This window comes from Protomyctophum bolini (genome assembly GCF_963924005.1).
Source record: "Protomyctophum bolini genome assembly, chromosome: 3".
Classification (NCBI taxonomy): domain Eukaryota; kingdom Metazoa; phylum Chordata; class Actinopteri; order Myctophiformes; family Myctophidae; genus Protomyctophum; species Protomyctophum bolini.
In genome coordinates this window covers 9294543-9318220 of record NC_137864.1, presented here as the reverse complement: position 1 = coordinate 9318220, position 23678 = coordinate 9294543, and the positions used below count along the sequence as shown (strand labels likewise).

The following is a 23678-nucleotide window of genomic DNA, read 5'->3' as shown; positions in this document are numbered from 1 at the left end:
TCGCGCTCGCGTGCACACACACACACACACACACACACACACACACACACACACACACACACACACATCCCTTGCAATAACAATGGCAGCCCCACTGTATTACAAAATACCAGTACATAGAACACTATGACAGGAGAGGTTTTTTTTCCCCTCCCAAATCACAATCAGCTGATTAGTACACCAGGAATCAAGCTGGAGTTCAGACACTCTCATGTTACAATGTAACGCTTAGGTTGCAAGGTTGCCCAACTGTGGTTCACAAACAGGTCATCGCATACTCCATGCTTTTGTGTGCAATAAAAAAATCTACAAAGTAAAGTGTGCAAATATATCGACACACAGATTAAGGCATGTAAGGTAATATGAAGCATTTTAATCTGCAGACTGGTATACGGTGTGGTTTGTCACTAATTGTTTGTCTGTGGTGAAATGTACTCAGATTGTCACCATGCCAGAGTACCTGGGACGACGCTTTGGTGGAGAGAGGATCCGTACCTATCTGTCTGTTCTCTCACTGATGCTGTCTGTCTTCACCAAGATATCGGTAAGACCCGCCACACATACACACACATAACATAACCCTCACCATTTTAAATCTGCAATCTGGAACTTAATTTAATGAATTAAAACATTATTTGAATAACGTAGAAGGGAGTTCCAACCACGCCTCTAGCCTATAGCAGGCCAGTCTGGTGCATCTCAGAAGCCTCTAGCCTATAGCAGGCCAGGCTGGTGCATCTCAGAAGCCTCTAGCCTATAGCAGGCCAGTCTGGTGCATCTCAGAAGCCTCTAGCAGCCTATAGCAGGCCAGTCTGGTGCATCTCAGAAGCCTCTAGCCTATAGCAGGCCAGGCTGGTGCATCTCAGAAGCCTCTAGCCTATAGCAGGCCAGGCTGGTGCATCTCAGAAGCCTCTAGCCTATAGCAGGCCAGTCTGGTGCATCTCAGAAGCCTCTAGCAGCCTATAGCAGGCCAGTCTGGTGCATCTCAGAAGCCTCTAGCAGCCTATAGCAGGCCAGTCTGGTGCATCTCAGAAGCAGGACAGATAACATGCGAACAAGAAGGCACTGGAGCAGCTCAGACGATTTAGGCCCTTGGTTTATTATAACAGGGTGTAAGTAAAAAGTGACAACGTTTCGATGTGTAAGTTACATCTTCGTCAGGTCATAGCCCGAGGGGGCAACACAGTAAGGCTTAAGTGCACACATGGTGCAGGGGGCAGGCTCTTAGTTAACCAATGTCACACAGCCAGCAATCAGTAGTTCATACATATTTTTCACGTGGAACCTACAAGTGAGGAATTATCCAGATGAAAGTTAATGTGCATTGAGACTATAAATATACAGACTATAAATACACAGATAGTACAAAAATAGAACAACATTTTTGGTTTAAGAGACAACTGTCAAGTTCATATTTAAGTAAAGTGTCAAGTACAAATATAGAACAACATTACACACACATTATTTGAATAACATTGTAATGTTATTACAATATAACTAGCAGATCTGCAGTGGTTGGAGGGAATACAAGAACGCTCGTCCCGAAACACGCTTACCCTGGGTCAAATCCGGCGACCTTAGAACCTGGTCACCACCAGATAGTCCTAAACGTAACCTTATTCGGATCCTAATCTTAACGAATACAATATTCGGGGGGTGAGTAGTATATGAAAAGAAAGGGGGCGAGCGTGTTTTGGGGTGTTCGTTCCGGTTACCGCTGGAGGTGGTTTCCCTCCCCTATGACCCTGGTGTCAGGTAGAACATAGACTGTAGTAGTATTTTCAATTGCAAATTCAAGTGCATTTTCTTCTCTGGCAGGGATTCCCTCTTGGAAAACGGTCATTTAATTCCTCTTCATTCACTACGTGTACTGAAGCGGAATCCACTCGTTCTCCAGGATGGAAACAAGCCCTTAGGGCTTTTTTTGTGTTATACTTTATTTAGCATCATTGTATAATCGTACCACTGTACTATTTGCAGACTGTTAATAATTAAGGCATATGTTCTAGTTCTTTTTAACATACTCAATAGAACACAGCTCCATTTGGTGAAATTCCCTGTATCATAACACAGAATACTGTTTTCCCGTCAACATCGTCACAGTGACAACGGAAGTGTTGTGTTTTGTTCCAGACTGACTTGTATTCTGGAGCACTGTTTGTCCAGGTCTGTCTGGGCTGGAACCTCTACCTGTCCACTGTTCTCATGCTGGTGGTCACTGCTCTCTACACCATAGCAGGTACTGTACAGATGCACACACATTATTATACCTTTTTAGATATTATTTCATAGACGTCCTGCTAGGCTTTGGGCCCGTCAGAAACTCCAACGGTGCCCATGGTGGACTATGCATGGCATAGCCAGATAGTATAGCCTGTTCATATTTATCACAATTTAAGAAGAGGTGTCAAAGACAAACATCTCAGGAGATTTGGCTTAGGGCATGGAGAAAGGACTGGTCTAGGAAGCCAGTCTTTTGTGCATGATCATGATCTTTAACTCAATGTCTGCCAATGACTGAATTGACTGATTTTTCAGCAACTCCAGCAGCGCCAACGACGACTTTATCGTTTTTTTCAGACGGGTATAACATGGGACCAAAAAAATAAATAAATAAATTAAAATTAAATAAAAAAATGTATAGAGACTGGCGCTTAGGGACTTTTTGGCACTTCTTAAAAGCGATGGATGAGTTAACTAGACAATTCGCAATTCTGGGGAAATTGTAAGTGTGTTTGCAATTTCCCTCGAGCAGCTCGCTAAGTACAGTACGATGATGATGTATTGACACACATGATGTCACAGGTAACCAGTTTATACAGAATAAGTACCAGTAAGACGCCTGAGGGCGAGAAGTGACCCAGGTCACGTGCACGCATCCGCCTGGGTGACAGCAAACTGCTGGGCGAGCACTGGCGCTTTGGCATGGGGGGTCAGATCAACATATGGAATGAATTCTGTACTGGCCATATATGGAGCGTGTCTTGTGTGTACAGGGTTTGATGAGGGCCCATGCAGGTAGGGCCGGGCCTTAATTTTCTGGCCGGCTGCCAGGCTTGACTGCACTAATAACTTTGGGGCAGGATCGTCTACAGTTTAAATGGACAGGTATCAGTCAAAAGGGAGACATCGAAGAGGAAGGATGGATGGGGAAGGATCAACATACTGTATGGAATGTCAGAACAGGTCAGCTCCATATATGGAGATCTAAGGGTTTGAGGTTTGAGGTGAGATGTAGAATTGCTGGCCAATATGGATGACATCAGGGATCTCCATATATGGGCTTAATATTGATGACATCATGCACGTGATGTCACGAGGCATGACCATATATGGGGCGTGACTGACGGGAAATGCACGACTTCATGGACTATAGTCTGGTTAGCTACTGCTACAACACTAATAAAATATCATTGTGGGAAGATACATTTTACGTCGTCAGTGCGGATTCCAAATATGGATCTGCCCACAGCCTGATGCCAGCGCAAAACGGCAGGTGGATTTTGAACGAATACGGATGTACCTGATGTCTGCATAAGTATGTGGTTTTTTGTTAACGGTTTCTGTTGTGTGTTGATGTCACATGCCCATATATGTACATCCAAATAAATCACACTTGTGTGAAGTGAAGGGCGCTCTTATGCATCATACATCATCACTGTTTATCTATACTTTTAAGCCCTCAGCCAATCAAATCATCGCTGTGGGGTACACACAGACACACAAGGCTGGGCATCGAAAAACTGAAAGTCTTTCCGGCTCAATAACCCCATGGCAATGCAGGGCGAGCTGATTTCATCGTGGCACTGCTTGTATTATACTGTGTATGTGTAGTGCTTTGTTTTAAATGTCCTCACATCTCCAGCATGTCTCTCACTCCCTCCCTCCCTCCTTCTCGCTCTGTCTTCAGGGGGCCTTGCTGCTGTCATCTACACGGATACTCTACAGACTTTTGTCATGATTATCGGAGCAATTATTCTTACCATTACTGGTATGGCATACACATAAATACACCATTAATAATTTGAGGATATAATTGTAATTATATACAATTATTGTCTCTAATTGTGTGTGTGTGTGTGTGTGTGTGTGTGTGTGTGTGCGTTCGTGCGTGCATGGTTTACAGCCTTTAACGAGATCGGTGGCTACAGTAACCTGGAGAAGATGTATAGCAAGGCGGTGCCCAATAAGACCATTCCCAACAGCACCTGCCACCTGCCGCGTGAGGACGCCATGCACCTGTTCAGAGATGCCACCACCGGAGACCTGCCCTGGCCTGGCATGACCCTCGGACTCACCATACTGGCCACCTGGTACTGGTGCACTGACCAGGTACACACATACACATACATACACATACATACACACAGAAATGCTGTCCACATTCAGGCTAGCCATGGGAGACCGCAGGCGTTTTTGTTTAACCATTGGCCAGTGTTCATTTTGACGGCACATTTTGTTTTAGTTTAGTCTTTTGAATGAAATGTCTATTTTTTGTCTATATCTGAAAAGTTTTAGTCGACTAAATCAACATTTTGCCGGCAAAACCTTTATTCTGGCAGGCCTTGATGGCGTCGTCGTAATGGCAGATTTTACACTTGGTTGCATGTTGTCGATCTGCAACCTCACGTGTCACAGCACGACATGTTGTGAGCTTGTAGATCGGATATTGTCAGAACACCCAAGCACAATCCAGTTCTACTCGATCTCTTCTCCACTAGTCCCTCCCTAACATTTTAATCTAGTTTTTATTTGCTGACAAAATTGTCAATACATTTTGTTTTAGACATAATTGTTCAGTTTTTATTTCGTTTTTGTCAGTGAAAAAAGGTAGTCGACGAACATATTCCATCATAGTTAGTCTACGAAATACCACTGGCTGGAGGCCTGAGGCCAAATGTTGGTATGCAGATCCTGTCAAAATGACTTATGGAATACTGTTGTGCAAACACTTTCAACAGGAATTTGTACAAACTGAAATGCTAAGAGAAGCTTAAAAGGATAGAAGATCAGAGGGCTTTAGTTACAACATTCAATGTTCTTTTTTATTTACAACATTCACGTTAGGTCCCACAACAATGTTTAAACATTGTTAATGTTTGTCCAGTAATTTATTTCTTAAAAAGCAGAAAGAGAAGCATGTGTGTCTGAAATGACCTATGAAAAATGCACTCACTGTACTATGATGCTTCATAATAATATACATATTTTAAACAAGAAAACAGTACGTCTGCCATGGTCGTCAACATGCGGTTTGTTACAATCTGATAAAAGTATTCACCATGTTCCCGCCCCCCACAATGCCAGTAACCAATCACAGTGGTGCCCGCAACCCTGAAACTAATCAGAGCCAGATAACCACTGGGTCAGGGTGGACATCATCATTACCTACACAGAATGAAATAAAATAATATCAAAGTGGTCTGCAGTCACAGACATTCCTGGCATTAAGCCTGTTTTGTGATTATGTTAACCCATGTCAGGTCTTCGTACACACGTCTCCCTTTCATTGTTCGTAATTGTTATGTTGAATAATCAACGTAAACATTAACTAGGCAGTCGATCCTTTGCATTCAAACAGTAATATTAAATGTGTCATATCATATGTGTCATATCATCAAACAATCCAGTTCATTAGCTCGTGTGCACCGAGCCTCCAAAGTCCAAAAGCTAGAACATGTTGTGGAAACAGAGTCGACTCCACGCTAAAGAACTATTCAACACGTCCTGAATGTTCAGTAACTTTACACCAACACAGTGTTCCCTCGCTGGCCCACAGGTGACCTAATCCACTGGTTCTCAACGTCAGGCCCGCGGGAACCACAGGCCTGTTCTAATGGAACCTCTGAGAGTGTACAATGGACTATTTGGTTCCATTTGTACACTCTCAGACTAACAGACATCTAAGGAGCCATTTGGACCGCTGGTGGTTCCCATACCTGACATTGAGAAACAGTGACCTAAACTAACTGGCATCCGTTTTAGACTGAGGTGCTTTCTTCTGCGACCCGCCTCCCGACGCGCGCGCCTTAAGGTGTTTCAGATTGGCTAGTTTGGAAAACGAAACGCCAAGGACGCCCGTCTGAATGGCCGGTGGCTGTGGAGAGGCGTGGCCAGTACTCCTGTTGCCCGGGCTGTGTCTCCGTGGAGACCGCCCGGAACGCGTGTCCCTGGGCAACTGTCCGGTGTCCGGCTGCAGGCCTTGACCCTGCCAGTAACGGTGACCTCCGATCACAGGTTCAGATATGAGCGAGTGGCGGCGATAACTTCCTGGTTTGCCGATCACTACTTTGGCTCCTCCTCGCTGACGGTCGCGACCCGGAGACCTCCCTGAGGACTGGAACAACTGTGGGAGGAGAAAGTAAAGAAATAAATGAACAAATAAAGGGAGACAGAGGAAAGGGTTATTATTACGGTGTGGCGTGTGGGTACTGTAAGGGCTGCGGTATCTAGACGTTCCAATAACCTCATTTCTGCATCCTCGCCTCCTCCAGGATGGCATGGCAGTGTTAATGGCAGTGCCTAAATGTGTGACCAACTTGCAGACTTCACATAACGTCAGTGTCCAAACAGCAGTGATTTACGTATGATCGGACATTATATGAAGTCAACAAGATGGTAACATATTTTGGCAGGTCACCAATTTCAAAGTGTGTGTGTGTGTGCGTGTGTGTGTGTGTGTGCGTGTGTGTGTGTGTGTGTGTGTGTGTGTGTGTGTGTGTGTGTGCGACACAAAATAAACGCTCCCAATGTGTACGTGGTTAAACACACCGGTGTTTATTTTGTATGCACACTGATCGTTATTATAACATGGTGATGAAGCGAGTTTTTTCCTATTTGCTTAGGTGATCGTCCAACGCTCCCTGTCTGCCAAGAACCTGAGCCACGTGAAAGGAGCATCCATCCTGGCGTCCTACCTGAAGATGCTACCTTTCATTTTCATCATCCTCCCTGGCATGATCAGCCGAGCCCTCTATCCAGGTAGGGCATGTGCACAAGGCAGGCTGTGGCCTGCCTCGGTTCAGATGGATTTGTGGTGTGAATGTGTCTGCATGCACAAAAACAACTGCCAAAAACCCCAACTCAAGTCAATAAAAGAATCCTCCCCAAAACCAGTTATTATATAACAGCCCACAGGACTCACAGGAGTGCCAACTTGCTCACCAAAGATCATTCTTGGGAACCTCTGCACTCAGTCGCACACATGAATTACTAGTGCAAATGTACACACTGCTATCTTATCAAATGTTACAACAGGAGTTAAAAAGGACCACACCAGTTTTATTGCATGTTAAGCTTATTTGACTACAAGTCACGTACGGTATATACAACTATACGGTTGTTGGTTGTTTTCTAACATTTTGCTAAAACGTCAGGTCTACAAGCTCACAACACATTGCGTTTGTAACATGTCGTGAGCTTGTAGATCAGCTATTTACAGCAAAGGGATTGTGTATTGAAGGAAAAGGAGTAGACCTAAAATAGAGCCCTGGGGCACCCCAGTCAACTAAGTAGGATTTAATTGGATTGGATCTGCGTATCTTGCAGAGACTTGAAACTTGCAAGAAATGTAAATCCAACACAGTGAACTTCATATCGCCTTAATTCTTTCTGTAGTTATGGCATTGCATTTAATACAGATCTAAGTGCAGATTGTTGATTCTAAAATTCTATTTCTGGAGAAACATTGTTTTATGAACCAATTGAAACCATGACTTATTCATGCCAAGTTGCCAACGTGAACATTAGCCAGAGAAGCACCTTAATGTTGTCATTTATACTGTATTGTGATTTAAAGTGTTCTCTTAATGTTTTCATAATTTCATTTTTATTGGATCGCTACAGTAATGAAGACATTTTTATGGAGATAGGGATCGTATTATTAAGACAGAAAGAAAAATCACTGGTGTAGAATAGATCTTTTGAACCTCATACTGTTAGGGAATCATCAGGAATATTCAGGATGAATATTCCTATGAGACCGAGTAGGTTCAGTGATGACTTATTTCCTTCAATGATGAGAGCATCACATGCAGGTCAACGCTACTCTGAAAGTGTCTTGAATACACAGGTGTGTACTTTTTTTTAACTGCCTATTTTTTTGCAAATAAATGTTGTGCTGTTAAAATGTTTCAAAAATATTCCAAATGTTTCAAATATTTTCAATATTATTTTGAAACTGTCTTTTGACTTTTACCTGTCCTATGTGCCTGTGTGGTGACGGGTAGGACCTTACCTGTCCTATGTGCCTGTGTGGTGACGGGTAGGACCTTACCTGTCCTATGTGCCTGTGTGGTGACGGGTAGGACCTTACCTGTCCTATGTGCCTGTGTGGTGACGGGTAGGACTTTTGACGGAGCTTCCGCGATTCGAGGAGGAGAGCGTTGCTAGTGTCTTCTGACTGCTGGGGGTCCCGGAGGTCCACCATGCTCTGGGACAGACGGGCCATCAGGTTGACCCCATCGCCTTGTGCACGTTGTTCACGGCCTGATCCTGTGGTCGTGACTCCATTGGCCAGAGGCTCGCTGGCCGTAGGCTCACTGGAGTCCGATTGGCTGCAGTCGTAGAACTCCTCCTCCGACGAGGGGTTGTCGTTGGCTGTGCGGTCACACAAGACTTTGGTACTGTCTTGACTGCCCTCGCCAACGCTGTCACCGTCCTTGGTCTCCTCCAGTGACAGACCGCGGACACGCCCATGCGTCGCATTTTTATCTTCCTGGGTTTGTACCGGCGTTGTGTCCGATTGGTCCTTTTTAATCAGGGTGACCTGAGGTGGTTGGCCGGACTGCGCTGAGGGGTTGGCGTCTATGACCAACTGCAGGGTGCGGCGTTTGGGGATTGGAGGCGCTGAAGGAGCGGGAAGTGTCTCTGGAGCTTGTTCAGCAGTGTCCCTGGGCTGTGAAGTACTAGTGTCTTTATCTTGGGGTTTGTTAGTGTGCGGATCAGGTTTGTGTGTGTCCTCAGCTTGAGATACACTCGGCTGTTGAGATGGTCTACTGGCATCTGTCTTATCTGTGTGTTCTATGGAGGAAGAGTGTGTATGCTGCTGCTGAGTGGGCTGTGTGTCAGACTGGCCGAGGGGAACCGAGGCTTCCCTACCTGTATTCCCAGAGGTGTCTGTACCTGTGGGACGTGTAGCCCCCTCCGGTGTGTCTTTTTCACACGGTGTGGGTTCCACTGTGAAAGGCGACCTGAAGCGTATGGCCTGGCTGACCTCGAACATCTCCGACCTCTGTAGATGAACCTGGAACGCCCGCTTGTCGTCTCTGATGTTAATAAAACCAATGACGTCCTTGGGCGGGTCCGGGTCCGGCCACGTGGGCAGGTAAGGGATCAAGTACACTTTCTCCAGATCGGCTAATCCGGGATGCAGGGGCGGAGCTTCCACCCGCTCTTTGACGCGTCCTTTGGGGAACTTGAGCCCTTTTGAGTTCTTGTTGCTGGAGTTCCGGTCAGACGAGGTGGTGCTCGCGTGGTTTCCGGAGGTGACCAGGGCGTACTTGGGATTGATGAGTTTCCTGGCGATGCTGGCCGGTACCGGAATGGGAGCCGCCTGGGGCACGGGGTCAAGGACGGGCTCGTCGCTCACAGAGACCTTGGAGAGAGACACGCCCCTGGAGGTCAGATAGAGGTCGCGGAACTGCGTGTCGAATGTCTCCACCGCCTGCCCCGTTATCACGGTGATGAGGTTACGGTCCAGGCGAGACGAGGACCACGTGAAGCTGGGGGGGAAAAACAACACATACTGACACACGCTGGACATGCATGCTACCCTAGCATCCCTATTCTGGGAAGGTCACTCATAATAGGCGAATGTTCTGTGAAAATAGGCAGACATTTGGCAAAAACGCGTCGCAACGTGGCTGGTTGTGAGAGGTGAAGAGGACCAAATAGACACATTTGTATCTCTTTAAATGTTCTGATGAATTGAAAATGGAGGACCCTGAGTGCTTTTTCTGGTTTTATCCAGTTTTTGTATTGACCTGTACTTTCGCACCCATTCTACAAACTGTTAGTAACATTTTCAATCATTCAATCAATCAATCAATCAATATGGACAGACCCCTGGGGGAAGAAGTATATAGGGTTTGAGTTGTTAAATAGCTATCATTCTGGAGCTGGGGTGGTGCCAACACAACACTTGTTCTTCTGCATTCTCTAATGTTGTACTAGCAATTCTCTTTTGTACTTTAAGTTGTACTAGCAATTTATTCTCATTTGTACTTAGTCTGTGCACCAGCTATTTATTTGTGCAGTTGTATGACATCTTGCACGTTTTCCAGCTTCTTCTTTGTGCTTACCAAATACATTTGGAATATAGCCATCCACTTGCGCTGAGTGGAATATAGCCATCCACATGCGCTGAATGAGAAACTTTGATTGAAATGAGTGTGTGGGGCTTTTCAGCCCTTTCTCCAGATAATAAATAGCTCTGTGGTGAATTGCCATGGAATTTACTGTTCTTAGCAAGGATACTGATTTGGATGACCCCCATAGCCTTTCCTCCAGTGCCACCCCAGGGCCAACTTGGGTAGCATGTGTCTACTTTGGACTGAGGAGATTACGGTTGGTCCTTTACTCGCACACAATGTACTCGTAAATTATTTCTCAGGTTCACACATATCTACTTTTAGGGGCCTGCTCTGCCGGAGTCATTTGTCAGGGGAAATGAATGCCGGTTGTAGCCTTTCAAAGACAAAAGCCAGATTTGAGTGTGTGTGTGTTTTGGCCAGTAGGAAATTGGCTCAGGATTAGTATAAACTAAAGAGAGAGCTGTGTGTATGTGTATTTGTATGTGCGTGTGTGTGTTCACGGAGGTGAAGCACCGCACAGCACCAATGTTGTTTTTATGAAATATTAACAACCACACCCGTCGTAACTGCCGTCGTTAATGTAGTTATGTGCAAGATGACTTCGTGTGTGTGTGTGTGTGTGTGTGTGTGTGTGTGTGTGTGTGTGTGTGTGTGTGTGTGTGTGTGTGTGTGTGTGTGTGTGTGTGTGTGTGTGTGTGTGTGTGTGTGTGCGTGCGTGCGTGCGTGCGTACGGACGTGCACACATACAAGCATGCACGCGCGCGCCCGTGCGTGCGTACGTGCACACATACGTACAAGCATGCACAAAGCAGTAGAGGCTTCCAGTGCCCTTACTGCCCTAGCATAAATGTAGTTCTGTGTAGAGAACCCTATAGAATATAGCCATGTTCACCATACCTGTATGAGCCAGAGATGGCTTTGTCTCCATCCACCAGCAGAAACCTCTGGCTCAGAGACCCTCGCACCTTCACAGCTGACCGCGTGCAGAACTCCACACCGCCACAACTGCGCACACGCAGGTTCTACATGCACACACACACACACACACACACACACACACACACACCGTCAATGCTCACACACTGCCAATGCTATTCAAAACTGCCTCTATGGCAGGGGTTTTCAACAGGTGGTCCGTGGACCACTGGTGGTCCGTGGAGGTATTGCATGTGGTCCCTGACCATGCATTTAGTAATGTAGCAAAGTGAAGATTTACTGGGAAGTCTCAGGTTAAGAAATTCCACAGAAACGGCAGTTAGTTAGAATCTCAAGAAGGGTGAAGTGTACCAGCTTGCCTGGTTGAGTCATCATTATTAGGAAATGTTAATGTGCCCATATAATGTCATCATGTGCTATATCTTGCACGTATTTGCCATTTTTACTATATATATATTTATATTACTATTATGAAAATAGTTATAATAGCCATAATGTATGTATGTAGATCTGCTAGTTGAACTATTTAAAATTATTTTTCAAGATAGTAAAATATGGAAGAAAAAAAGTTTAGGGATAAAGGTTAAGGCACGCCCCAGATATAGGGCCACATGTGTCAGTCATCAGTTAAGTCCGTTGACCATCGATTGAGAAACAGTATAAGACATGGGATGCATTCCATAGCAAGTATTAAGAAAGCACTAATTACAACACAACAGTGGTCCCCAGGTTGATCCTTAGTCAAGGTGGTGGTCCCTGGTTCACAATCAGTTGAAAACCCCTGCTCTATGGTATTAAGTCTGAGGATTTCAACAGGAAAAATAAACATGGCAAATGGGATGAACTTACTTGTCTTTAAAAGACAGAGGTTCTCCATTCAAACCACACTAACCTCATGTTTGCTGACTCTGCACGTCCAAACATGGTGTGTGTGTGTGTTTGTGTGTGTGCATATGACACACCCTGCGGTATTTGTCTTTGGCCCTGTGATAAGGGCGTGGTTCCCGGCCAAGCCTCGTGGGTAATTTTAATTTTTATGTTCAGTAGCAAATCTCACAGATTCTCACAGATACTATAGTAGTTGCATTGTACGGAAGGTTGAGTTTGTTCTTTCAAGGACCTTGATCACTGAAACATTTTGCTGGCTAAATTCAAACTGGAACACATTATTTCATAGCCAGATTTTAAAGAGCAAATAATGGATACGCTGTCTGTCTATAGTGCTATGCTTATATTTCTAAACCCTGTGGTACTAAATTGTGTACTCACGCTCTCTAATGAGTCCTACAGACTGGGGATTTGCAGGATAAATGAAGGGGGTACTTCTGAGGGCAGCAAAGATTCAGTGGTATCAAAATGTGCATCTGCCAAATTGTATCTTAATCGTTATCCTTGAGGACTCCAAAGAGGGCTCAGAAAATAAACATTTGACTGGAAACAGAGTGCATTTACTTACGCACACTTGCATGTGGTGCGTCTAATTGCCTGCAGCACAGACTGGAATGTGCTTAGCAATGTATCTTTCTCCCCTGCGGTATAAAATGGCAGTTAACCTCACTGGTTCAGTTTAGTGACTTTAGTGAATGGCTGAAGTCATAACTGCTGCCAGGTACATGTTTTATAGTTTAAAAGTAAAACTTGCTAGTGCTTGCCTGTTGTTGAACGTTAGTTTGCTCTTATCAAGGGCAGACAGTGAGTGCACCCTTTCTTGCTTACCAAAACATACAGGTGCGACATGCGCTTACCTTTAGGTGTCCACGGTGCATATCAGCTCTGCCACACATAGACAGGAAACTCGGCACGGACGCTGTGTCGATGATGATGTAAGCAGGAACTTTGCGTTTGTAGGATGCATCCAGCATGTCTCTGAAGATATCCACATCTGTAAATGCATCCATCACCACGGCTATCACCTGCACGCACGCACACACACACACACACACACACACACACACACACACACACACACACACACACAAACACAGTGTTAGTGTTTCCTGCTGAGTGGGTGGGTACAATTAAACTTCTCTTATCAACTCCAATCAAAGCTATTTGGAAGCCAGCCTCTCAGGCTAAGCACAAACACACAAAGCAGCAGCAACAACAAATCTGTCTCATAAAGGGGGAATAAATTATATAACAAAGGTTTATTTGTATAACACATTTGATACACAAACATATGTGAATTATGTTTGTCTGAGGCAATGTCACTGGCTGCACCAATGGCTCTGAATTTGCATACAGACATTGCCCATTACCTTATGGAGGGGGATAAAGGCCCTTTATTCCAATTTAACAAATTCAACACTGTTTCTTAGCCTTTTTCTAATCTCTGTTTAACTCTAGCACCAAAGCTTTCGTCTGCCTGTGCATGCGCGCCGGGTCGAGGCACATACAAATTAATACCACCACTTTCATAGAACAACATAAACAGACACAACCAACAGACAACTGCACTGAAACAGACAACTACCGTAATTTAACATTTGGCCCAGACCTGCCCACCACAAACAAGTGCCACCCGGCCCGGTGGGTTGCCCACCACGGGTCGGCCCACCGGACATATGTCTGGTACGTTGAGTGGCTGGTCCAGGCCTGGTGTGCAACCGCAACGACAAGTCGATCACACCCCACATGCGTGTGTGACGTCCGCTGACAGGATGCATGCACGTGCTTGCCGGTGCCAGACCACACAAGCCGGCAGGGATGGGCACTCTGTGTGTGTGTGTGTGTGTGTGTATTGTGCGTGTGCGCACGCATTTGTGTGACAGAGAGACAGATGTCTGTGAGTCCGAGGAACACACAGACCCCCCACGGCATGCTTCGTGGACCACTTGGGGGTTCACGGACCACGTGCCTAATAATAATATTCATTTTGTACCCATCCCAACTTCCCAAGCTCATCCCAACTTCCTCCCCCAGCCCCAGACTGAGTACACTCAAAATACATACATCAATACTTATACTATGACCTATTAAATCGCATTACCCACACTGTACATCATTTGGTGTTAATCTATTCGAACGGGTAAGGACTAGTTGTAATAAGAACACGTATAGCTGACAATAAATGTTTTCTCAGGAAAAGGCAGTACAGAACATAAAAGTTGTTGGATTTAAAAGTAGTCAAGAGTTGGTTCCAACTAATTAATGTGTGGAACAATAAAAGCTGCCTCAGCATGTTTTGTTTTCATTCTGGGAACAGTTATTAGACCGGTCCTGATCTAATACTTTTTGAGGGTTAATAATGCAAAAGTCAAGTCAGAGATCACTAAAGTTACTGATCGATTTAAAAAGACGATCACAGATATTACATTTTAAAAATGTAATTCTGTGACTCACTGACAGCCAGTGCAGGGTGATGAGACTTTCGTGTAATGTGTTCAAATGTATTAGTTCTAGTTACAATTTACAATTTGACAAATTAGGCATTTAGCAGACGCTCTTAATCCGATTAGTTAGGTCTGGAGCAGCTCCATTCTGAACAAGCTGTAGCTGTCTGATGTGGCACCAGTCTAACCTGCTGGAGATAAAGGCATGGATATGTTTAATGTCTTGTTTAGACGTTAAAACCTCTAATTATATATTTATTTTAAATATAATTAGGCTGACTTTGTTATTGATTTGATGTGGTGATTACAATTTTGATATGAATCTAGTTACTCCAAGATTACTGGCTTGAGGCGCACGGGTGGTAAATTCCCCAACCATCACCACGGAGGTTGTGGGTTCGAATCCACTGTGGTGCATACTGCATTGACATATGCGAGCACAATTGGCCCGTGGTTGGGGGAGGGAAGCAGGGCAGGTCATTTCACATACTCCTGCGGGTGTGTTGAGTGATGGGTGGGAGGAGTATAGGATGAAGGCCCTACGGCTACGCCCTGCCGTTGGGGGCTCGTCACTGGCAGGTGATTCAGTAGGATATAACAGCAGTGACAACACAGAAATGTGTGCAGGGAGAAATTGTCATAATGATAATAATAGGGGGGTAAAACATAATTGTCTACAAAAAAAACAAAAGATTAGCCTTCAAAGACATGACGAGTGTCAAGGGTTACTGTATATCATCCTTTCTTCCTTAGTACAACATTGTAGTAGCTACTGTATATGTAAGTAGCCTTGCCGAGCCATGAGGCCCACAGGGCAGGAGCCTATCTCCTGTTTCTGTAGCGTGAGGCAGCTTGATGTACAAGTACACCCCCTGGACATGACGCTAGTATGTCGCAGTAGCTGTATAGTAGCCTACTAGTATAGTCCTAAGTGTTTTTACGAGTACAAAAGGAACTAAATTGGTTGACCTTAACATTTGGTCCATTTGGTTCCATTTGTAAACTCTCAGAGCTAAATTAACAGTTTACAGTGTCGGGTAGTTGTTCTATTCCCTCCCTCCTTCCTCGAATGAATGTATTTTATATATTATTTTGAAAAACGTTTGAATTTGTTTTTAACTTTAAATATTTTTAAGTAAATAATAATTAAAAACAAGATGTAGAGCGTCGCAGTCCCTCCCCCTTTCAGAACGACGAGTGGCCCAGGAAATGAATCGCAATGCATTTTTCCCGTAGGCTTTTCTTAAAGTATTTATTTAAAGACGGTTACACCGCGGACAAAGCCAACTCGGATCGTGACAAATCATGACAATGAACACAATATTTTGGGCCGATCAAATCATTAGAAAGAAGAAAATAAAGGCAGGAGACAACACTATTTGTTTTGTTTTTCTTCTTATAAATGATTTGATCGGCCAAAAACATTGTGTTCATTGTCATGATTTGTCACGATCCGAGTTGGCTTTGTCCGCGGCGTAACCGTCTTTAAATAAATACTTTAAGAAAAGCCTATGGGAAAAATGCATTGCGATTCATTTCCTGGGCCACTCGTCGTTCTGATAGGAAACATAAAGGGGGTATTTACTACACAAAAACTTGGTCTGAAATCCACGCCTCCTGAGTCCTGAGCCACTGTAACAGAGTGGTGCAGAGGTGTGAAGTTGTTGAGGAGTGGGTGTCTTGCTTGGATCACGCTGAACCCTGCGCAACCAATGGCATGTTTGTGATTCTTTACACAGCCCTGTGTATTCTCAGTTCCCTTGTCCAGGGCCCCAGTGTGAAGAGGCAGTGAGTTCATGTTATTTAACGGTTGAAAAACTCAAGTCCTACTATTATTATTCATCTGTTGCACTGCCGTTGGCTTAAAATATGGCAGTGAATAATACAAATGCACACACATGGGTGTGTGACTGACTGAGTGAGGCATGACTAATAAAGCACCAAGCCACTCCAGGGCTCGAAATTAACTTTTTTACTTGGTAGCACTGGTGCTCCCAAATTCAGAATGAAGGAGCACCAGAAAAAAATTAGGAGCACCCACCAAAATTTTACGAGCACCAATATGTAATCGATTTTTTACATTCATTATTATTACACTTGTAGCCTACAGCAGTGGTTCCCAACATTTTTCATGTCAAGCACCCTCAAATTGACACTCATTAGCCCACGGACCCCCATTTGAAAATATATGCCAGGGACCCCCATATGAGAAGATTTTTACGGCTCTAGCAGTGATTTTCAGTTATTTACATTTCAAGGACCCCCAGTTTGACCTGAATTAGGCTACCGTTCCCCATTTCTATCTCTGGGACCCATAAAATCAAAGTTAATTTAACTGAGTGTACAAATGTACAGTGAAATTGGTTTACCCATAGTATGTAGTACACTCTCAGAGTTTCAGACCCATAAGGGTCCATTTGGTTCCTAACTATCATTTAACCGAGGACCCCTAGGGATCCCCGGACCCCACTTTGGGAACCACTGGCCTACAAGCCAGTTGGTATGAGATGCTATTTTTTTGGCAATAAACCAGTTGAAAATATAATTAAATTCTAAATACTGTCTCTGCTATAATTTCTGAATTTGTAAATGGCTACAAAACCCTTTGTTTTATGTAGGCCTGCTTTTTGATTGAAGTAAAAAAAAATATATATATATATATATATATATATATATATATATATATATATATATATATAGGCCTACTGTATATATTTATGAGAAGTTATTTTCATAACGTCATCATAAATGTGTGTGTGTGACTCCACACATTCCATTCAATTGAGCCCTTTTGTTGTCTCTCACAGCTGAGGACCTCAGGTCCAGCTGATGTTGATCACCCAATCAGTCCACGGACTGACGGGAGGTTAGAGGAAGTAGAAGAAGCCAAGGAGATATTTCTTTAAACAATCATAACTCTGGATAGGAATGGACTAGGAACTTACTTTTTTTTTACATGCTCAGATCTTTATGCTCTACAAATTTAAATCATCTCGCGGGAGGGAACCGGCCCGCGACACTTTCGGTCGCGATCGTTTTGGTCGCACTACAGTAATTATATGCAGTAGCACTGGTGCGCCCAGTTATATTTTGAGATCGCACAGATTAAAATTCAGGCGCATTTGCGACCAAAATGGTCGCTATTTCGAGCCCTGCACTCCACAGTATTTAGTATTTCACTCAACTATCGCCACTGACTCACCGTGTACCTATAGCTGATTCCGTTCTGGCATTTGGACAAATCTAGACATGTATTTGTACGCATGTATGTATGTAGTCTACGTACATACGTGTGCGCGCGTGTGTGTGTGTGGGGGGGGGGGCACAATAGGTGGTGTAGGTGAAGGGTAAAGAGACAGTGATGTCAGAGGATATACATCACAAATGGCTCTCTGTGTGTGTGTGTGTGTGTGTGTGTGTGTGTGTGTGTGTGTGTGTGTGTGTGTGTGTGTGTGTGTGTGTGTGTGTGTGTGTGTGCATGCATGTACAGGTATAAGTGTGTGTCTGGAACATATGAAAAACAACTGAGAATAGCTATAATACGTTTCACCATCATCATCATCATCATCATCATCACCCAATCATCTCGTAATTTGCATACCCTCTGAGCATTGGCGATGCTCTTGCGGACCACTTCCTTTATGTGCGTTTGGGCCCCCTCTGTCGGGGGTTGCGTGTGCACGGTCACGCGCGTCACCCCTCGGTACGAGCTGGCCTCCGGCCAGCCCAGGTCCAGCTCGGCCACCGAGGCCTCGGACCGGTCCGGCCAGTACTGCAGGGACACCGGTCCGTCCCCGTCGTCTGCTGCGTTTCCCCCCGGGCTCGTGGGGGTCGCCGGGGTCGTGGGTGCTCCTCCCCCCGCCGTCTCTGTCTTCTGCTGCGGCTGGTGATCGCAGCCGGGCCAGTAGGCCTCCGCCGTGCGCGCCAGACGCTCCAGCTCCGGTTCCGAGAGGAAGTCACGGACGTCGCGTTGGCGGAGGTGGTCCGCGAAGGCGTCGCGGCCCCTGGAGATGAGCGCCTCCAGAGCCAGCCGCTGATCCTCGCTGTAGAAGAACTCTGGCTTGCTCTCGCTCACGCGCAAGTTGACGTTGTGTTCGTCCAGACACTGGATCTGTGACAGCGCCATGATGGATAACCGTTACCCCACAAATTCCACCGGGCAATGAGTAGTTAACAGTGGGGTGGGCCACGCTGACCCAGTTTCCACTAGTAGTTCAAACGTGTCGAACCCTGGAAAAAGAAGGTCCTTGTTCTTATAAGGCCCATGTTGTTGTCCAGGAGATTCCCAGTGCGATCCGGTTCAGCTGAAAGTGGATCCCGCGGGGAGAATAACTTTTGTTCCTATAGCCTCGCTAGAATAGTTCCTCTCACAGATCCTGTCTTGGTTAGCTCAGCCCAGATCTCAGATTACACACAGTCACATACACAACACATAAACACACGCACGCATTCTCTCTCGCGCGCACGCCCGCACCGAACACAACAGGCGCACAGGTGAGGGCGGCTCCGGCGGAACAAAGCTGTCCCACCCGCGTCCCACCCGGTGCCACGCCTGTCACGTGAAGCGGCAGCTGAATGAAACCCGGTTCAACTCCTCAAGAGCAAGAAAAGAATGATCTCAGTGTCTCTGTCTGTCAAGTCTGACGTCTGCCCGACGTCTGCCGCGTCCTTAATCCACCAGCATTTTGTGTAATATGATTCAGTAGAAGACGTGTACTTTTCCTGCCGTTTTAAATCCACTGACATGTAACAACGCAGATCGCTATTCCAAAGTCCACGTGATAGACAGCCCAACGAGAAACTTTCCCTTTTTTTCCCCCAAAGTCTCGCCGCTTAAGTTTACTTTGGCTCTGGCTGCCTGTTCCACAAGTTGAGCGTGGCGTTGTGTCTGTGTGTGTGTGCCTGGTGCCTGCGCTGCGCTGGTGTCTCCGTGTCTGGTAGACAGACAGACAGACGTGTGACCCAGCGAGAGAGAAAGGCTCGTTAACGGAAGCTCGTTCACCGGGGGTTGGAAGGAGGAGTGTCCGGTTGCTGGTCAACACACTCCGCCCTCTTGGCGAGAGAGAGAATTAGAACTTGCTTCAGAGTCAGATTAGTTGGGTAAATACCAGATAGCCTACGAATTTCACACAAAAATAAAATTAATTGATTAATTAACTAGCCTAAAACATTTTCCACTTAATTTGTATTGATAAAAAGACAATACAAATACAAAAAACTAAAACAAAAAAGGAAATGAAGGCACTGAGTGACTATGTGACAGCATGCAGTCATAATAGTAATCTACACTTTTTGTATAGCACCTTTCCAAAACAGAAAAATAAAACCACCAATAACTTTTTTTTGTCCTAATATTATTTATATTTTACCCCTCCCCCTTTCCCCTACTCTGTAGGCCAACATAATACAGTGTGTTTTTTTTGTGATGACATTGGTGTTATTGTTTATGAATTGAATACATAGATACTAGGACCTCAATGTAAACAATTCCACTGTACATTTTTGTGTTATCCTTTTACACAAGAATCAGAATCACTTTATTTGTCACTTCCCCCATGTACGTAGACGACATACATAAAGAATATTAAATACCGTTCCCCCTATAGTCACTAGCAGTGCAACATGTATGACACGCAATTCATCTAAAAAGATGAATTTCCAAACAGCACATAGGCTATAAAGTGCCATAGTGAAATTCTATATGCAAACTGAAACTGGTAACAACATTTACCAGTTGAGACAGCGTCGTCTGTGGAGCGGTCTGTATGCAAACTGTAGTGGATCCACTTTTGCAGGGAAGCTGCCCATAATATGCTGCAAGACAAGCCGCTCAAAACATTTCATCACAACAGGACACTAGGTGTAATTAAGGGCCACAGGCTGGAAGTAATTTAGACCACAACAGGACGGAAGTCATTTAGACCACAACAGGACAGGTGTAAGGGCCACATGCAGGCCGGAAGTCATTTAGACCACAACAGGACAGGTGTAAGGGCCACATGCAGGCCGGAAGTCATTTAGACCACAACAGGACAGGTGTAAGGGCCACATGCAGGCCGGAAGTCATTTAGACCACAACAGGACAGGTGTAAGGTCCACATGCAGGCCGGAAGTCATTTAGACCACAACAGGACAGGTGTAAGGGCCACAGTAATTTAGACCGGCAGCGGCAGGGCTTGACTTTTTGGGCACTGGAACGGTGGTGGTGGTCTTGACCAAGTTTATGATAATGACTGTACTCGTGCTGTTTGCATTATCTTATGCAAACAGCATCTACTAATAAAGTATTCAATCAATCAAATAGACTATTGGGAACATAACGGTACCCATAGCCGGCGTAGACCTACTGTATACTTTTAGATTAATGTTCCACATGAATCAGCTTGTCAATATGGAATGTACATACAGTATAATGTCCCACTGTGGGGCTATATTTCACATACATGTGTTTATAGCATATCTACAGTGTGTGTGCGTGTGTGAGGGTGTGTGTGTGTGTGTGTGTGTGTGTGTGTGTGTGTGTGTGTGTGTGTGTGTGTGTGTGTGTGTGTGTGTGTGTGTGCGTGCTTGCGTGCATGCGTGCGTGCGTGCGTACCCATGTGTGCAGGCAGTGCGTTTGTGTCCATGCATGTGTGTTTGTGTAACAAATGTAAGTGTATCAGAGAGTGATGACTGCTCACTTTATGTTCCAGACACTGTAGGTTGCGTAGACCCGGAGGAGTGCAAGCGTGTGTGTGGCGCTGAAGTGGGATGCTCCAACATTGCCTTTCCCAAATTGGTCATTGAACTCATGCCAAGTGGTGAGTAATGAGTATTCAGCTACTTTAGTTTATATAGTATTGTCTACCTCCTGTGTCCAGCACCCTATAGGACAGTTCAGAAACCTGCCTGTGTGCCACACCAAAGGGCATTCCAAGCTAAATGTACAGCCTTTCACTTTCTAGAAAAGTTAACATGCTGAAATATAAGCTGTTGTTCTAACTCTAAGTGTTCATTGTGCCTACTGATGTCACTGGTATACAGGTGTCTGAACCGTCCTTTCCGAGTAGACATAAATGGTGCCATCCTGTAATGAGTATAGGCCCTATTATATGTGAACATAGGGTGAAAATGGCGACGTGTTCCTTTTAAAAAGTTAAAGTTAAGTTAAATAGTAATCATTGCTATCCAATTTCAACTTTAGAACTGTAACCCTATAAAAAATAAATCATGTTTGTGGAGTTCTCTCTCTTGATGGGATAAAAGCTACAACATGACCAAGCGTTACCATGCACCATGAGCTAAAAAGCATTATTTTGTTATATATATGTTATACACTTACACATACTTTGTCTATTCAAAAATAGCACTTCCTGCCATTGCCACACTACGAGCTTGTAGATCTGCTATTTTAGAAAAATCGTGACAATGTGTGCAAATCTTTGAATATGCAACAGTATATATATTATTTTAAAGCGAACATTTTAAACTAAATCTTTGCTTCTGGGGGTCCCTGGAATTTTTTGAAAACATTTGTAGAATTGGCCTCGGGCCTTAATGGGTTAAATAGCGATTAACGGCAAAATGTATTGGGGAGTGGAGACGGTGAAAGAATGACATTCACCGTGATTGATTGACGCTTCATTGCATCATTTGAGCGCTGAAGAAATTTGAAGAACGCTCAACTTTTTTTGTATGTTCCAATGACGCAGCATCAATCAATCATGTGTTCTTCTGTAGCGTAGTGTCCGGGCTTCCATTGAAAATGACTTGAAGGCTGTTGCTTTGTTGCTGATGGCATGAATGCAGCATTATTGAACAAACACTTAATGTGTGTGTGCGTGTGCGTGTGCGTGCGCATGGAAGGCCTGCGAGGTTTGATGATCGCAGTGATGATGGCGGCTCTGATGTCATCGCTTACGTCCATTTTCAACAGCAGCTCCACACTCTTCACCATGGACATCTGGAAGAAGCACCGCCCCCGGGCCTCCGAGAAAGAGCTGCTATTGGTCGGCCGGTAGGGAGGCCACATAATGAAGAGCATGTTGATTGGTTGATTTAAAGTCGGATTGGCTCTTCTCTCTGCAGAATTAGTGTACCAAATTGTGTGTGTGTGCGTACGTGCGCCTGTGTGTGTGCGTGCGCCTGCATGTGTGTGTATGTGTGTGTTCCAGTATTGTAACAGTGATCTTGATCGCGGTCAGTGTGGTGTGGATCCCCATCCTGCAGTCAGCCAGCAGTGGTCAGCTATATGTTTACATCCAGTCTGTGACCAGTTACCTTGCTCCCCCTGTCACTGCCGTCTTCACACTGGCTATCTTCTGGCAGAGAACCAATGAGCAGGTTCTAATCTACACACAAACACACACGCACGCACGCACACACACACACACTCACACACAGATCAAATGATGTATGAGTATACAATAATAGCCATGCAGAACGCTTTGCAGAGATCTCTTAATTCACCGCATATCCCATTGTGAATGATAACCTATACAGAACAGCAGTACATACGTTTTTCTACACTGTTCCTGTGTGTCCTTTCTCTCGCACTGTAGTTCTGTTCGGTTTTATTATCCTCAGGTGGGGGCTGGGCGGATTCAAACATAACATTTCTGTTTGGCTTGGAGGCTGCTGGCATGTGTGATTGTGTGTGTGTGTGTGTGTGTGTGTGTGTGTGTGTGTGTGTGTGTGTGTGTGTGTGTGTGTGTGTGTGTGTGTGTGTGTGTGTGTGTGTGCGCCTATGAATGTGTGTCTGTGTTGCTCACTAACTTTATAGAAATGTGCATCATCATCTCCGTCATGGAAAAGTTTTTAGAGAAACAGCAGAGTTCATCTGTAACAGCAGCTCCCGTTAGGTCAAAGTTCAGAAAGTGAAAGGGGTTATTTTTTCCAGTCTGATAAGAGAGTGAATACATTGTGAGTCAGTAAAAGTTGTAGACAGATAAAAAAAAGTAGATTAGACAGTAATTAATTATGTTTAACTCGGAAAGGACCCGTAATGTTTGTTTCTTTTTTTGATTGATTGAATACTTTATTAGTCGGAAATGTAAACAAAATTAACTCTATTACATCATCAACAAATACAAAACAATATAAAGTACAAGATAAAGGA

The 23678-nt window shown here is 44.7% G+C and overlaps 2 protein-coding genes across 3 annotated transcripts in view; one reads left to right on the top strand and one right to left on the bottom strand.

The window, feature by feature from the left end:
* slc5a10 (solute carrier family 5 member 10) overlaps positions 1–23678 on the top strand; it is a 31088-nt gene that overhangs the window by 1763 nt on the left and 5647 nt on the right. Inside the window, exons 4-10 of the mRNA XM_080760184.1 lie at positions 440–544; positions 2134–2239; positions 4127–4332; positions 6846–6981; positions 21274–21381; positions 22427–22577; positions 22735–22903. Of these exons, the coding sequence (XP_080616310.1) occupies positions 440–544; positions 2134–2239; positions 4127–4332; positions 6846–6981; positions 21274–21381; positions 22427–22577; positions 22735–22903 (981 nt within the window). The remainder of the gene's footprint in view (positions 1–439; positions 545–2133; positions 2240–4126; positions 4333–6845; positions 6982–21273; positions 21382–22426; positions 22578–22734; positions 22904–23678) is intronic.
* fam83gb (family with sequence similarity 83 member Gb) lies at positions 4816–19530 on the bottom strand. 2 transcript variants are annotated; one of them, XM_080760164.1, is made up of 5 exons: positions 18183–19530; positions 12995–13162; positions 11211–11335; positions 8198–9722; positions 4816–6346 (listed from the first exon to the last, which is right to left on the bottom strand). In XM_080760164.1, the coding sequence occupies exons 1-5, from the start codon at positions 18705–18707 to the stop codon at positions 5966–5968; spliced, it is 2724 nt and encodes a 907-aa protein (XP_080616290.1). In that variant the 5' UTR covers positions 18708–19530; the 3' UTR covers positions 4816–5965. The 2 variants fall into 2 exon arrangements, with proteins under 2 accessions (XP_080616290.1, XP_080616291.1); XM_080760165.1 differs by having other exon boundaries at positions 4817–6346; positions 8315–9722.